The sequence below is a fragment of the Dipodomys spectabilis genome, unplaced genomic scaffold (genome assembly GCF_019054845.1).
Source record: "Dipodomys spectabilis isolate Male_0828 unplaced genomic scaffold, ASM1905484v1 ptg000043l, whole genome shotgun sequence".
Taxonomy (NCBI): domain Eukaryota; kingdom Metazoa; phylum Chordata; class Mammalia; order Rodentia; family Heteromyidae; genus Dipodomys; species Dipodomys spectabilis.
In genome coordinates, this window is record NW_024870720.1 from 9,755,030 (window position 1) to 9,772,869 (window position 17,840).

The following is a 17,840-nucleotide window of genomic DNA, read 5'->3' on the forward strand; positions in this document are numbered from 1 at the left end:
TTCTCACTTCTTGGAATACTCCCTGGCACAGGCCGAGATTTTCTTAATAAAGATCCAGAAACATAACAAATCAAAGAAAAGTTGGACAAATGGGATTGCATGAAACTGCAGTTTCTGCATGGCAAAGGACATAACTAGCAAGATCAATAGAAAGCCCACAGATTGGGAGAAGATCTTCACTAGCCATACAATGGACAAGGATCTCATATCTAAAATATACTTATAACTCAAAAAACTAAATCCCCCAAAACAAATCCTCAAAGAAACAACTGCCTGATAAAAAAGTGGGCTAAATACTTAAAGAGTAACTTCTCTGAAGAGGAAATAAGCATAGCCAATAGACACATGAAGAAATGCTCAACCTCTCTAGCCATAAAAGAAATGCAAATCAAGACAACACTGAGATATCACCTCACCAGTTAGAATGGCTACAATCAAGAACTCTAATAATAACAGATGCTGGAGGAGATGTGGACAGAAGGGAACCCTGCTGCATTGTTGGTGCAAGTGTAAACTTATTCAACCACTTTGGAAAGCAGTATGGAGGTTCCTCAATAGACTCCACATAGAGCTCCCCTATGACCCAGCAATCCCACTCTTTGGGCATTTACCCAAATGATCACAAACAAGACCACACTAAAGCTATCAGCACGACTATTTTTATTGCAGCGTTATTTACCATAGCTAAGATATGGAACCAACCCAGATGCCCCTCAGTAGATGAATGGATTAAGAAAATGTGGTACATATACACAATGGAATTCTAAGCCTCCATCAGAAAGAATGACATTGCCCCATTTGTTAGGAAATGGAAAGGGTTGGAAAAAATTATATTAAGTGAAGTAAGCCAGGCCCAAAGAAACAGAGGTCCCATGGTTTCTCTTATTTGCAATAACTAGTATATGTCTAGAACAAGCAGAAAAGCTCAAATGCTATGTACATATGACCATATAAGATGATGTTAAATGAATTGAACCCCAAGATGTAGAATATTTTTTATTATCTTTAGGTAGCTGTACAAAGGAGTTGCCATTCAACAAGGCAGCTTATGAAGACAGTGCGTCTTGATCAACAGCGCCTCTTTCCACATTCTCAGTCTGCCTTTCTTCCCTTCTCTTAATTTTCTAGATGTATTGAATTTTTTTCTTTGCCATTTAACAAAGCAAGGTATGTATACAATGCATCTTAATATGTGTCATCCCTTCCACATGTCCACCGCTCCCTCCCTTCAGCCCATCCCTTCTCTTATTTTTCCTAATCTTGTTCCATTAGGCTTTTCTGAGCTGTCTTACTGTGACACAGCTCACTGTTGATGGTGTAAGCAGGTTTTCCCTTTTCCTTCTTCTTATGAAGGCTTCTCAATGGGATCCCTCAAATGTCACCCATTTTCTGGAGTGTGCTGTGCTCTGGAGCTTGAAATGACCTGAGCTGGGCTTCAGGCTTCTGATTCCTCTCACCCTCACCCCCGCACCCCGAGTGATTCCAGAGAGCATGGGAGAAGGTGAGCTGAAGGCTAGACAGTGGGCAGTGTCAGGGCCGCTGGGCGCTTGCTGAGAATCTGGCTTCCACGCTGTCTGTTGTGTTCTGTCTATGGGGAAAATAGGACGAGACCTACATTTTCAGAGTTTTACAAGTTGAAATGAGAAATAAATCAATTTCCTTCTGTCACTCGCTGAAAGGACTGCTGCAGAATGACACAGGAGCTTTGTCATTTCTGGGGCTAAAGGTACAATACAACAGAAAATATGGTCTACCCTGAAGACTGCCAAGTTCAGTTCAGTTCTTTCTCTTTGGGGTGGGCAGGACTCAAGCTAAAGGAAGGTTATTTATTCTTAGTAAATGGTTTTCCGGGGTCATTAAAAAATGCAGTTCATACTACAATAAATTGCCTAGTTGTAAGTTTACTTAGTTGCAATTATAGTTTGCCTTCCATTTGTATCCAGCCTGTCGACATTATTAGCTTCTGAAGGGCCAGATTTTTTTTTGAAAAAATACAATCCCCCAGGCTTTCTCAATTTCCCACTTTTTCTCCTACAGCAGTATGCACTTCCTCTTTTCTCTGGGAAGAATTCCATAAGTACTTACATCTTCTTTTTTAGTAGTGTCCTTAAGTAGTCATACAAATGAGGTTCAATGCAATATGTCAGTTTGAGTACCTGCAGCTCCAAGTCTTTTCAGGCCGCGTCTTCTAATTGTAAGTACTTAACAAGTTAAAACTTGAAATTCTGATGCCAAGTATCACTTGACATATACAGTATCATTATCAATCTTTATATGATTATTTCTAAATGTTTGTGCCATGGATTGAAGTTTATATTTCATAATTATAGAAAATGCTTGCCTCCCTCCATTCTACCCTCCCTCTGTCTCCTCCCCTCCCCTCTTCTCCTCTCCCCTCCCTTTTTCATCTGTGCTTGATTTCAAGGCTTTTCCCCTGCTAGGCAGAAACTCTATAACTTTTTTTTATTTTCTTGCAATTTTGATTTAAGGGTCTTTTTGCAAATAAAGCTATCCATAAAGTTTTATTTTTGGCAAAACTTGTGAATCCTCATAAGAGAGTTTAACCATTTACATCTATTGCCTAATAACAGCCCGCTTTTGTTCTTACTGCCTACTATTCTTTTTTTTATATACTTCGAGATGTAAAAAATTCTAATTTTACTATTTATATTTTTACATTTTATTATGAATATATCTTTCATCTCTTCCTTTGCAGGTTAATCGAACAAGGTGTAGTTACAATAAACAATTTCCTTCAGTGGACGGCCAGGCGTTGCTTAGATTATTGTTTACCGTGTGATATAGATGCTGCCATTTTTCAGTGTTTGTGGTGCCAGAGCCTTCTTCTGTGTAGTCAGTACTCTGCAACCCTTTTCCATCCTTTAAAATTATTATTTTCTACCTTTCCCTATATATAATTTATGCACAGAAAGAGTTAAACTTTTATCTAACTACCAACGGTTACTTTTTACTTTTTTCCAGAATGGTCTTATCACTGCCATCTTGCTCTAAAGGAGCGAGTGTTGGTGGTATATTCAGAAGATGTTTTCTACTCCCCCACCCCTGGGCATGTGGCTACTCCTTAGTGCAGAGTTGTGGGACATACAGTCTTCCTTTTGCACCATGTCCCTGAAGCACCTCACATGTGGATGTCACTCTTCTAGTTTTTATTCACTGAATCAGATTTCTGTCAATGCTTATATTCCTGTTTCCTTTACATGGTTGACAGAGGAGATAAACTCAAGAAATTTTGTCACGATCTTACCTAGAAATCCACAGGTCTTGTTCTTAGACAACTCTAGAATTCAACCATGGATATGGTATTAAAGTGAAGGTTCAGCAAATTATTGATTCCAAGAGCTATATAACCTAATGTGATTGACAATTAGAAGGCAAGAGAAATATGGATAGTCTAACTGCAGCCCAGGGTAATCATTCCCTTGGAATGCCAAGTCCTCTGCATATAAAAGGTCACTTTCTTCGTGTTAATTAGAGGACAGAGGATGACTTAATGTAATTTGTGCTTTATATGTCATAAGAGGTATAATGCTACCAGGTAGTTTTTCTACCTCTGAAGATGGGTAATTCTTTGTGATCCAGATAATTTGCAAGTTTTTCTCTTGTAATAATTTCTTTAATGAGAACACTAATAAAAGGAGCTGAAATAAGATCTGTTTATATTATGCTCAACATTCTTAGTGGACCATGCTGACCCCCAGTCTGAAAGACCCTATTGTCATTACTGTATTGAAACCCCTAAATGCTTGGCTTTCTATAAGCGTATGTCATACAGAGAAAAAAATTTTGCATTATTCTTAGCTATAGTAAATTTGAAATATTAGGGGAGGTACTTGTGGGTAGGGGTAAAATTCACATGTTATATTATAATGACTTAAATATGTTAGAAGAGTTTCTTAAAATAATTGAAAATATTTTTGTAAAGACGTTAAAAATATTTCTGCTTCCTTTAATTTGCCTACATTCCCCCCCTTTCTTACATTTATTTCTTATATTTTCAGTTTGGGGAGAAAAGAAATAAAATGTAGTTGTTTCTCTAAAGGTTCTATTTCCCTTCTTTCCTTGTTTATCAAATACTACACGAATCTCATGACATTTCAGCTTTGAAAGGACAAATGTTATTTTAATCAATGGTGAGCTTTTTTGCCCACCTTCCTCCTTCCTTCTTCCTTTCCTTCTTTCATCCTCCTTTCTTCTATCCTGTTTCCTTTTTACAGGTAAACTGCAAGTGAAATGGAAGGAGCATCAGAAAATGTGTGTCTGGCCAGACAGGAGCAATTCAGTCCTGTAACATGTCAGAATCATTCTTTTTACCTTTCTTGTTATTGTATATACTTTTCTTGGACCATAGGGCATTAATACTTGATGCATGTCAGCATTGAGCTGAAAAAAAAGGGGGTGGTAATATTTGAGACCTCTTTCAAGTTCATTGTTGTGTAGAATTTATATGTTATACAGCTGATGGGGTGTTGATACTTTTCCACTTTTAGGATGTTGCAAATAATACTTCCTTGAAATTTTGGTGCCAATATATTTTATATGGGGGAGATTTTATCATGACATTTCCACTTACGTCGGTGTATGTTTGTATCTTGTATTGCCAAGAAGAAATTAAATAGTTTTTGTAAATGAAAAAAAAAGGGGTGGGTGGGAGGGAACATACCCCCCAAACCAGACATTTAGCTTTAGCCTCTTGTATCAACTTCTGAACTAGTAACTCTAGTTTTCAATTACTTACTTTACATAAGAAATACTTATTAGGTTCTTACCATGTGGGTATGAAAGATAGAAGGAAATCAACCGGAGCACCATGAGCGTTTTATGGAGTATTATTATAAGAAACGATCAGTAGCATTTCACCTAACTTAAGGAAATCTTGAGAGAAGATATTCATAACAAGTAGGACATTTTTTACTGCATTGGTTGAATCTAACATTTTATTTAAAATATATCTTACTTTTGATTAAAGATTTTAGTTTATTATATTTTTTATTTGCTTTGATTTTATTATATTAAGGTGACACATTTTAATGTATTAAAATATTTTCCTCATCTAAAAAATTAATCTTTCCAGTACAGAACTTTTGCTCCTGTTGAATTATATTCCAAGGGTAAAATACAACAGATGAGAATATTGACCTATGAGCTGTGTTTTTTTTTTTATGAGCTGTATTTTACAGTATTTATTAATGCATATAAGTGTTCGTGTTTCAGACTATGAGGTACTCTTTTACAGTTTTAATTGTATTTGCACATATATTTTTTTCACAGAGGTAGAAATGATCCATTTAAAATGTGTCTTGTGGAAATAACTTTTGTTTGGAGGGGTATGAATTATTTTCCCATTCTCAACTTTTCCTGGAAATAGATATTTGCACAATTATATACCAGCCACTAGGAGGCACTAGTTTATCACATCTCCCTGAAAAGAATTTCTACCTACAGTCCTATGCAGTTGAGTTGGGTGGCATTGAGGAATGCCACACGTGGTGCAAAATGCATTAAGATTAAAAGACATTTACTTCATTTAAACGAACATGAAATGAATCTATGCATGTACACACACATATATGACTCTCGGTCAAACTGAATTGGTAAACTAGACAGTAATTAAAAATAGTTGTTTGTTTTGTGTTTGATTGTTTTTCCCCCTCTTTCTAAGGAAAGGAATGGCAGGATACATGCAACATTATTTTATCTGCTTTAAGGATTGGCAGAATTGTTCATAAAATTGTATGCACGTTAGGAGACAATCTTATTTAGTATGTGCCTAGAAGTTGTGTAAAGCACAGCTATAGTATATGGCTCAGGACCAGTGCTATGTAAGACCCTTGTCCACTACCATGAGTCTTAAGATGGAATACCTAAAATATAATGTGCTTAAGCTTTGAGATTTCTTCAGTATGGCACTTTACCAAAGGTAGTATTTAGTCAATCAAAAATGGACATTATATTTTAAATTATATTTTAGATTACTGTGATTTTAGAAGCATGAAGAGGAAACTATATGAATTTCAAGCACATTTCTAAATATGAAATTTAGAATGACTTCTTTTTTAAGAAGCAAATCTACTAAGGAAGTGAAAGGGAAATTTAATTTGATGAATAAATCCTGCTTTAGAGTAGTGCCACAAAAGTCTATCTCTAACATAAATAGAGCTACAGTCATGTGTCCTTGTGACTTGTGGTTTACTCTGCTGTGGCTAATGCTGTCTGATTAAAAAAACACATTATGGCAGGATAGAAATAGCTTTGGTTACAAAACAACAGGGAACAAAGCAAAGACATAAATTTACTACACCCAGTGCTGTTTTATGACCCTAATAAGTCATCTTTAAAGTTGACCTAAAGTTTCTTGAAGAATAAATCATCTTGGTTTTTCCAACTAGTACTTTTTGATGCATGGACCTTTTGGATTATACAATGAAGAAATTTTGACAAATAATCTAGCCATTTTAAAGGTACATTACACTGTTTTAGTATAACACTAGATCTGTCATCAAGTTTTAATTTTGCTTAAAAATTATAGCCAAGTATTCATTTCATTATGCATTTATATAGCAAAACCAGAAACCTTGCAAGGTTAGATTTATTCTGGAGAGCTGTCATCCTTAATTATTATACTTTGAAGGTATCTGCAATGTACCTTCAAAACTTTGCCATATAAAATATGGAAAACTAGCACACTGACTATAAAATATAAGTTCCAATAAACACCATAAATTTTAAGTAAGATTAATATTATGCTATGGCTTCTCCGTCTTATCCTTCATAATGGTATAAGCATCTTTAGATACAGTATCTTGACAACAAAGTACTTCATATTTTACTCCATGAATGGTTTACTTTTGTCTTTACCTTAGTTCCACCTATAGATTAGTTCAGCCTTTTATCATGTTATGCCTGCAGCTATTTGATAATTTATTGAGCAAACTTCCTTGCAGTAATGCATATGTATTTAATAGGCAGAGTATATTTTTGGATATTGCATCTATATTACATGTATATTTGGGTATTACAATAGGTTTTGATTATCTTTATGTTGTTTTCTCTCCATTTCTGTTTCTGTCTCTGCTGCCATTTGTTTCTTTCTGTTTATGTATCTCTTTCAGTTGTCTCTGTGTCTCTCAATCTCTCTGTCTCTTTCTCTCTCTCTCTTGCCATCATTGAGAAGCTTCAAATATTTGATGAAGGTTGTTATTGATTATGAAAGATTGGACAATTATGATTTTAATGAATAGAAATTGTGTGCTGTTCACACAGGTGGTGAATACTCAAACATTAACATCAAGGGAAGATGAAAATACTAATAATTAATGGCTGAAAATGAATTAATTTTTTTTTTTTTTTGCTGGTCATGGGGCTGAGCTCTGGGCCAGGGCGCTGTCCCTCAGCTCTTCAGCTCAAGGCTAGCGCTCGACCACTTGAGCCACAGCACTACTTCTACTTCTACTACAGTGCTTTTTCTACTTATTTGGTGCTGAGTAATCGAACCTAGCACCTCATGCATGCAAGGAAAGCGCTCTACCACTGAGCCACCTTCCCAGCCTCATGAATTAATTTTTTTATTTTATAGCAATTTTTTATTGTGATTGATTACATAAATTTCACAAATTTCACAGTATTGTGAGATAGTAATACTTTTAAAGTCACAAACACATTTTAACCTTCATGGGGCAAATTGTCTTTATCATGGTCTATAAAGTTTATGAGTTGTATGAGCTTTGACAGTACAGTTATTTCTTCCACAACAGGTGATATGTACATTTCTTTCCTTTTGCTTAGTGTCAGCTGTTTCCTCTTTCCCATTCATTCCCTCCCTCCCTTCACTGCCATTGAGTTGCTTAGTTCATTTTGATCAATGTCCAGTGCAGCTGATGGGTCCCGCTGTTGTATATTTTCCCCTGTTTCCCTCTTTTTCTGTGTCCTCGTCCTATTTTCCCTCAGATGTGCGCATATATACCATATATGTGGTCAGCAGCATGGGGTCACTTAGTAATGATTGACCAGATGAGTGGAGGTCCTTTATTTACTTTTGTTGTATCTTTTGTTTACTTTGTTGTATCTCCTTATGTTTTGGATTAAACATCCATTTATCAGGGAGAGCTTGTGCCTTTTGTCTCTTTGCTCTTGGCTTACCTCACTCAACATTATTATTTCTGGTTCCATCCATTTCCTGTGAATGCCATTATTTTGCTCTTTTTAATGGCTTCATAATATTCCGTTGTATATAGGTATCACAATTTTTGGATCCATTCATCCGTAGTGGGGCATCTGGGTTGTTTCCATATCCTAGCTATTGTGAACAGTGCTGCAATGAACATGGAGGTGCATGTGTCCTTGTATCCTGGTTCCTGTTGTTCAGATAGATGCCTAGAAGTGGTATGACTGGGTCATAAGGGAGGTCTATATTTAGCTTTCTGAAGACCCTCCAGACTGCTTTCCGAAGTGGTTGTATAAGTGTACATTCCCACCAGCAGTGCAATAGGGTTCCTCTTTCTCCTCTTCCCCTCCAGCATTTGTCGTTGGTTGAATTTAGGATGCGGGCCATTCTGATTCTAGTAAGGTGGTATCTCAGGGTTGTTTTTATTTGCATCCATGAATTAATTTTTAACAACAAGTTTTGTATGTTCTCATGCTTTGTCATTTAGGCCTTGATGACAGAAGGGCTGGCCTTCCTAGAATCAGCTAATTCCCATAATGGCAAAGAACTTGCTCTGGAGAGAGCTTTTAAAATGTAAAAGAATCAGTCAGAGCCTAGACCCATAACCCACATTCTATATGATATTTTCCAAAACTGAAGGTGCTATCTCCCTGTCTGAAATCACCCTAAAGCTTGCTGTCATATATGTAGGGGTATTTCCCGAAGTCCACTGAAATTCAAACTAGCCAATCCTACACCCGTTGACCTGCCTTGCCTTCTTCTTATGGAAACCATAACAAAAGCTCTGATCCACCTTCCCCCTTCATCCCTCCTAAGCTCCTGCTTCTTCTTGGAGGCTCCCACCTCCCATGTCCCCAGCCTGGTAGGGCTTGCTTCCTCTTTGGAACCCTAAGTACACCTCTCTTCTCCATGGCAGCTGTCTCCATCTGTTGTCATCACCATATCTGAACCATAAAATCCACATTTTTGAGGTAGAAGAGATTAACACTCACCCATCTCACCTATAAGGTTACATTTAAAAGGCATCATGGTAAATCTTTTTCAGAAAAGTTCCGTGAAATCCTCCTGTCGCCAGAGGCAGGTGAGAGTTAGTGCTTAAGTTTTCCTTTAAAGGTAGGAACTCATTCTTCACCTGGGGTCCCTGGCTTTGATCGCAGAAGAAGAATTTCTGGAGTAGCCACCATGGTAAGAAAACTCAGTAGAGTTTTATTGAGTAAGTAAACAAGCAGGCAAGCAGACAAGTAGACACAAAGCAGACAAACACATAAGCGGAAGGGCAGGGGCACACTCTGCCCAGTGTGAATGCTCTCACAGGGAGACAGAGGCATACAACTCTTTGGGCTGCTGAGGTACTTGTAAAGGCAGGGGGTCTGGCTTCAAAGTTATGTAAAGATAGGCGCTTTGTCTTTGTCTCTAATCACATGTGGTGTTACTTTCTGAGCTTCCAGGTAAGAATTCATCCTGCTATAAAGCAGATCCTTATCCTTGAGATAAGGAGGGGCCCTGCTCTCTGCATTTTGAGGCAGGTGGCTTAAGTTTGGCAGAAGCACTTTCCTCAGGAAGGCATACACCCTGTCAGACACTTGTTAATTCTTGGAATGAGGAATGTATCCCTCAGGAAGGGATGCATCCTGCTGTCTCTCTTTGAAACAAAGGTGGCACTTCTGTGTTTCTGAATATTTATGCTTTGCCTTCATCAGGTCTCAGTTTCCTTAAGTTATTGGGCTTCATTTTCCCCTAAATGACTTTGTTCCTTTAATCTTTAAGGGAAGTACATGAAGGAATATCTCCTGCATTTGCTATCATCTGGCCATACCTCATGTTCCACTAGTCTATCTGGCTTCACTTCCACCTTTATAAAGATCACTTTGGGAATAAGGGGTCTGAGGCTGTGAGGGGGCTAAGGAATCTATCCAAAGTTGGAGCTAGGGAGTGTTAGAGCCAAGTTTAGAATAGGTATTGAACCAGGGTCTATAATCTCAGCCACTGAGCTCAAATATGCTTCCCATCACTTAGTTCAACTCTTAAAAATTCAGGAATTTCATCTCCTCCATTTCCTCTCATATTTTTGCTCTACTGGCAGATTCTTTTCTAAAAGTGAACTTAGAAAGAATGCATGTTAAGTTTTTACTCTATAGAGAGTAGAATATTGTTCCTGTACAGGTCATTAAATAGAGTATGATGTATACTGTGAAGTATCTGAAAAATGGAAATGATGGAAATCATAATGGCTAAAGAAAGCCTCACAAAAATACAACAGAATGATGTAACAAATGTAATTGACTTGAGAGTCGAGTAGCCAGATATTATAGGAGGAACTTTTGTTCATTATTCTCAATAGTAATAATAATAATGATAATAATAACCACAATAACAATAGTAAACCCAAAGAAAACCTAGCATCACTTATAGCTGGGAGCTGTATTTAAATTCCATAATTCTGGCAGTTCTCTGAGAAAGAATCATTTATCCAAAGCATTTTGCGTGTTCTGACTTTTTACATGAGGCAGAGTCTAGTTTTGAGAATAATCCACTTCTAATATTGCAAATTTGGGCCTGGAATGTTGGCTTACTGGTAGAGTGCTTGTCTAGTATGCATTAGGCCCTGGGTTCGATTTCTCAGTACCACATAAACAGAAAAATCCAGAAGTGGCACTGTGGCTCAAGTGGTAGAGTGCTAGCCTTGAAAGAGAAAAAAAAAAAGCAAATTTAAGTATAACTTTGAAAAATTTTTGATCAGTTTTCCTGATGATAATCTTCAGTTGAATTTTTATGTCACAGGCAAGTTTTGAAAGCTGGCTTTAAAAAATGATTTGAAAAATGAATAGATGTAGTTTTCTCTGTTATAAAATAAGTACAGCTCATCATGTTGATTTCATATCTTGTACTCCCATTATGTCTCTTGACTGTCAAAAGGAGTTTTGAATCAATAGAACTGAGGAACAAATCATTTAATACAAGAGGGCTGGGAGGGAAAAAAATGGGAGAAAATGAGGGAGGGGAATGGTTAGGAGAACGGGAAAGGAATAGGCCAGTCTCAACAGGCATCAACAGGCAAGGATTGCTTATTGAGGAACAGCTAGAGGCACAGACCTTCCTGCAGGTTTGTAGGTTGAGCCAGAGAGTTGGGACAGGAGCTGGGTTTTTATAGGCGGTTCAAGCAAGGAAGCAGAGGTTAATGAAGTAAGGTGGGGCCTTTCAGTTGGGCCCACAAGGGGATTGTTTACAGCTGGGTTTAGGTGGATCGCCCTACCAGTACTTCATACAAGCTCACACATACCTGGGATTTTGCCTGGCATCTGTGTGGGCCTAGGACAATAGGGTGGGGGTCAATCCTTCAGGAGTAACACTTCAAAAAGAAATGTATTCATTTCCCAACTTAGTAACTTTAACCCTTCTATATATCACTTTCACAATGAAATTTAAAAAAAGGAAAAACTCAGATGTCAAAGGAGTCCCTCTCCCTCCCCTTCTTTCTTTCCTCTGCTCCCTTCCCTTTCTCTTTCTCCCCTATGATGTGATTTTTTAATCCATTTTTTTCTGTATTACTTGTTTGCATTTGTTTTCCATTCTATCGTGTGGATTGCTCTTTTGTGTATTTACAAAAATACATATCTTGACTTCCATCAGAATAAGACTTTCTTATTTCTTTAAGTAAGTAATTGCCACACAACATAAAATTGAAATTTCAAAAATATTTATTGTGTGCTTCCTTTTGTTATCTATTATGGGATGACAGTTCATTCCTCACTTTTTGCAAATGCAATGTGAGTCTGGCAGATGGGCCTTTGGTTAGAAATAATTATCCCATTTGCTTCTCTCCTTATACATTGGGAAGTAGAATGGTGAATGCAAGAAGCATCTGGAAAGCAGAGAAAATCAGGGTAGTTCAAAAAAGTACAATGAGTTTATTGGAAAGTACAGTGTATACATTTCTTACTTTCACTGTAAAGTTTTAGAAATTAAAAGCATCAGCTCTGCAGTGGGTTTCTTGCCTAAGTTCAATTGCTTTCCTTCTTTTCCTAGTGATCTTGGAATTATTATTTAATCTCATTTGCTGAGGCTCCATTTCGCTGATGCTAAAGTTTATTCAATCAAAGGGGCTGGGAAGGTGGCTCAGTGGTAGAGTGCTTGCCTTGCATGCATGAGGCCCTGGGTTCGATTCCTCAGCACCACATAAACAACAACAAAAAAAGCCGGAAGTGACACTGTGGCTCAAGCAGTAGAGCGCTAGCCTTGAGCTGAAGAGCTGAGGGACAGCACCCAGGCCCAGAGTTAGGCCCCACGACCGGACCCCCCCCCAAAAAAAAAATAAAAAACATAAAGTTTATTCAATCAAATGGCATGATATTTTTTGCCTTTTTGTGTTGGTAATAATAATAATAACAAAAATAGTAATAATAGCTCTTTTATAATTCCATGCATGACTATAGGAAGGGTTATATCTAGGATTGCTGGTGTAGGGCAGAGACAACCGGAAACTTCCTCAAAGGCTGTTTCGTAGATGGAAGAGTTAACTCCTTGGCCAACTCTCAGGGTATGCCCTGTCTTTCCAAGTCTGTCACTTCATGTGACAGTGGTTTCTTTCCTGAGCTCACTCCTGCTGGCAGTTTTCTCTGTGCCTGCCATAAACCTTTGTAGAGAGAGGTGAAAATGTGACAGTGTGGAGAAACTTCTTTTTGGCCTCCGGTTTGTACACTGTAAATTTACTCAGATAGAAAGGGATGAATTATGTCCATTATGTTGTACATTCAGCTGTTCTGGTTAGACATATGTTTTCTCAAATACTAACACAATGGATTTTCTCTTGTTAATAGGGTGCTGAGAAAATTTTGTCAATGAATGAATCAGGAGAACTGCAAGATCTCTTAACCAAAATTGAGGTAATTATGCTTTTGGCAACTTATTTTTAGAAGTCAGAATGTTAAAAACACTCCGATTATAACTGGATTTTCCTAATTGGATTTTCTTCTCACATCCTGACAAGTATATAACAGACTCCACGTGACCGTTCTAATCGGATATTCCCTGCTATTAGGTTGATCTAACTAGAGTGACATTAAGGTGATTTTCTAACAATTTCATACTACTAGTTGAAAATTCTGATCAGTTTTATTTGAGGCTAATTTTCTCTAATAGAGATATTTATGAGTCATTCCAAGTCAGGCAATTGTTTAAAGCACACAAAATGTGTCATTAAAACTTTTGTTTTTCACAGGGATTAGCTCAATACTTTTAATGACAGAAGATAAAAACTGTCTCTCCAAAAAGCATGTTTTAACTTTTGCTCCTGTAACTATAGCATCCAGGAAGATACCTAGTCTCTACACAAGCCATCATTCACTGAAGGAACAATCTTTAGATTCAATACTTCAGCTCAACTCCATTATGTGTATTTGCAGCCAGATTGTCAAACCAAAATGGTTTCTAATTTGGCTGGCAATTAGAATACCAAGGAGATGATTCTTTAATTACTTGAAGGTCAAACTTTCACTAGTCACAGAAAGGAAAACTTTTTTTGACTATTAGTCACATCAGTTTCCTCTTTCTTTTATATTGAAGCATTGTTCAGATTTGTTGGAAATTCCATAGCTGTTTTAGTTTCCTTTGCTTTTTGAGAGAAAAACCATCTCCTGAAGTCTCGAACTTCTTTTGACTCAGGGTCTTCTTTATAGGGAACACTATAAAGTTGGAATCAGAGTTCCAGTATAACAAAATTGCTCTTTGAAAGAGCTAAGTAGGAATTTCAGCACCATTTAATTAATTAATTAAATTTACTTATTCTTTTAAAATCAAGAACTAATAGTTTAGATTGAAGAATGAGATTTCTCAAAGCTAACAAAGCAAGGAAGATCTTTGGTGAGTGATCTTAAGATCCCTCACCCCAACTTCAGTGTCACTCACATTATCCTTTTAATTGTCTTGTATTTGGGGACACCATGTTTATAGCATTTAGGGAAAAAGATGAATGCTGCAGATGTAGCTCAGTGTAGTGTGCTTGCCTCGCTTATCCATGGCCTTGAGTTAAATTCTCAGTACTACAAAATACAAATTTAAAAACAAAACATAAACTGCTATTATAGGGGAAAGACTATAGGGTTTGGTTATGAAGATAGCTTTCCAATCTTGTTTTCTAACTTGAGCTGAATTTCTTTTCCCCACGAGGAAGCTTTGTTTTTCCATTTGGAGAATGGTAGTTTCTGTCAGATAAGTTTAGTGTGAGAAGATGACATGGACTTGCATACTGTCTGTCAGCGCTTTCCTCTCCCACACTTAGGGTTGAAATATCTAAGCTTTCTTAACAGTAATGGTGGTTTCAGAACCTTTCTACATTGTACCATATGCATCAGAGTTAACACATGAATTGAACTGAATTGAACCATGTTTACTCTCCCTTTATTACAGCGGCAAGAACATTGACCAGAAGGCTACCTAGAGGTGTGTTTAGCACAATGGACAATAGCTGGGCACACTTGTAATCTTAGCTACTCAGGAGGTGGAGATCTAGAGGATTTCAGTTGCAAGCCATTGCCAGGGAGATAAGCTCAGCAAACTTTATCTCCGGTTAACCAGCAAAAAAGTTAAGACTGGAGGCATGACTCAATTGGTAGAGCTATGAAGGAAGAAAAAAGCCACGTAAGAGTAGGAGGCTCTGAATTGAAACTCCAGTACAAACCCCATCCCCCATCCCCACAAAAATTACTATGCCATATAACCTCGAGAAATTTAGTTTGAGATAAAAGATAGTCAAACTTTTATAGGGACTTATAGTAACTTAAGAAGCAATTTATTAGTAAATAATGACTAATAACTAACCTTACTGATTACTTGCCATGTGCCTGGAAGACATTGACTTCTCCCAACAACTCAGATAAAAGACAGATCTCCTCACAGAATTGCACTGATTTTGAAGACAGGATTCTAGGAGATGCCTCATCAGTTCGTGACTCTTTTTTTTGGGTGTGTGTGTATGTGTATCAGTTATGGGGCTTAAACTCTGGGCCTGGGCGCTGTCCCTGAGCTCTTCAGCTCAAGGCTAGTGCTCTACCACTTGGACCACAGTGACACTTCTGGTTTTTTTTGAGTGGTTAATTGGAAGATAAGAGTCTCATGGACTTTCCTGCCTGGGATGGCTTTGAAATTCGATTATCAGAACTCAGCCTCCTGAGTAGCTAGGATTTCAGGCATGAGGCACCAGTGCCTGGGAGTTTGTTATGCGTATAAACATGAAAGCATACCTTTTAGTGTAGATATACTACATGAGTGTAGTGTATTACTTTATTTTATTTATTTATTTTTTTGGGTCGGTCGTGGGGCTTGAACCCAGGGCTTGGGCACTATCTCTCAGCTCTTTAGCTCAAAGCGAGTGCTCTACTGCTTAAGCCACAGTGCCACTTCCGGTTTTCTAGTGGTTTATTGGAGATAAGAGTCTCACGGAATTTCCTGCCTGGGCTGGCTGTGAACCGAGATCCTCAGATCTCAGTCTCCTGCGTAGCTAGGATTATAGGTGTGAGTTAGTGGATTTAACAAACATGTGACATTTTTGCCCATTGAAAGTAGTGAAGTAAGTGAAGGCCCCTGAAGTAAAATAATTCTTCATTTTGTTGTGATTTTATGTATATTTGGGAAGAGTAATGTTGGAGGAGAATGAGCTTCTGAAGTTGCCTAGTATGACATATATTTCAATTTCTGTTTGTTGACTGTTCTGTAATGTCACCCAATATGTTTGTGTGTACCTGATGGGTGCCACCAATGGACTTCAACCAACAGTAGAAATACACGTGAATAAGCTTCAAAACTTTGTACTCTTCCACATAACTGCCTAGTTATTACCATCTTAATGTTAGAGTTGCTTTACTTGGCTTGAGGTAAAATGGATGATAGCTACTGTGAGAAGTTTTATGGCTGTACATAAATGTCTCAAGATATCTATGATTGTTTCCTTAGGTATAAAGTGAGGATAATGATGCTTGAATTATGTCTTTATTGAAGAAGATACATATATATGTGGATGGGGTAGGTTGGGGGAAGGTTTTCTATAATAATGCATTTGGAAATGTTTTGAAAAGAATAAAACACTTTTTATAATAGACAACACAACAATAGATGGTCAGTTGAGAGTGGCCCACCTTCAAATTGTGGCTTAGAGTTTTTCAATTTTTCAATTTTTTATTAGCTGTACTAGTCTTTAAACAAAGATGTGAAATAGAGATGATACAGGGAAAGGAACATCATTTTCCTTTAAATAACTATTCCCAGGAAGTGGCACTATGGCTCAAGTGGTAGAGACTTGCCTTGAGCTGAAGAGCTCAGGGACAGCACCCAGGCCCAGAGTTCAAACCCCATGACCAACAAACAACAACAAAGAACAACAACAACAACAAACAAACAAACACCTCCCTCCCATCTCCTGAATCATTCGGTTTGCAAAACTGTTTTTGTATGAGGGACTGTTCTTAAAGGCATGTGTCATTTAACCTAAAACGTATTAACCTTTACAAAATAGACACAGTGCGACTGATAGGGCCATCAACAGGTGAGTGAAGGAGGAGGTCTGCTAATTTTGTACCCCTCCTTAGATCTAATGTGTATTAGTGGTAGATGATTCCAAGTGAGTAGCCATACTTTATTATATTACACTATATGATCATTCTATGTTATATAATTACATACTGTTTTACACCCTTTCCCAGAGCAGAAATCTAGGAAGACTGATTATGTTGCCGATGCTAACTCAGTTTCTATCCTCTGTCACCCTACACAGAGAGTGCAGCATCCACACGAGTGTCCCTCCTGTGGGGGCTTTGGCTTTCTTCCTTGCTCCATGTGCCATGGGAGCAAGATGTCAGTATTTCGCAACTGCTTTACAGACTCTTTCAAAGCCCTGAAGTGCACAGCCTGTAATGAGAACGGTCTCCAGCGCTGTAAGAACTGCACTGGTTAGTCAGAGAATCTACCCAGGAAAACGCTCATTTATTAACTAACATCTGAAATTTGCTTTATACTTTTTTTTTTGTTTTTTTTTAAAGAAAACCATGTCATGTTTTTGGATCAATCAATAAAATTTGTATATTATAATGCCTTTTGTTTTAAATTTTTGTTGAGCTCATGTTTGTTGATTTATGCAATGAATATTCCTTCAATAATGGCTGTGTGCCCAGTCCTGTGCTTAGAGACCCTGGTTTCTAATTGGAATTGGTGGAGAATACAATAACATTCCAAGATATCCAGAGACTGGATCTTTTAATATATTTGATCTTCCAGAGCAAAGCCAAAATGTTATCTAACTGTGTTTTATGGCCTATTGCTGTGTTACCCATTGTCCGAGGTGAGTTAGTGAAATTCTCTACATGTAAAACACATTTCTAAGCACACATCAATTGCAGGGAAGTTTGCTCAAGACCATAAGAAAGAACATTATCATGTTTTCTCTTGGGTAGTAAGTGTTTAAATTTGATGTGTGGGGTTAATTAGAACACACAGAAAAGTATAATGAGAAGTACTCAATAAATTTCATAATTAATACAAAAACAATGGATTAGAAATCTATCTTTTGATTGATCAGATAAGGAAATGAACTAACATTTGCCACATATCTTCTTTGTAGTTGTATTTAGAAGGCATTTTGTCTGTTCTTTACAATACCCTATAATTCATG

General features: G+C 37.4%; 1 protein-coding gene across 1 annotated transcript in view; it reads left to right on the top strand.

Annotated features, from left to right (window-relative positions):
• Positions 1 to 17,126, top strand: part of Grxcr1 (glutaredoxin and cysteine rich domain containing 1) — a 79,181-nt gene extending 62,055 nt beyond the window's left edge. Inside the window, exons 3-4 of the mRNA XM_042678440.1 lie at positions 13,000 to 13,065; positions 16,947 to 17,126. Coding sequence (XP_042534374.1) covers positions 13,000 to 13,065; positions 16,947 to 17,126 — 246 coding nt within the window. The remainder of the gene's footprint in view (positions 1 to 12,999; positions 13,066 to 16,946) is intronic.
• Positions 17,127 to 17,840: the final 714 nt, after the last annotated feature.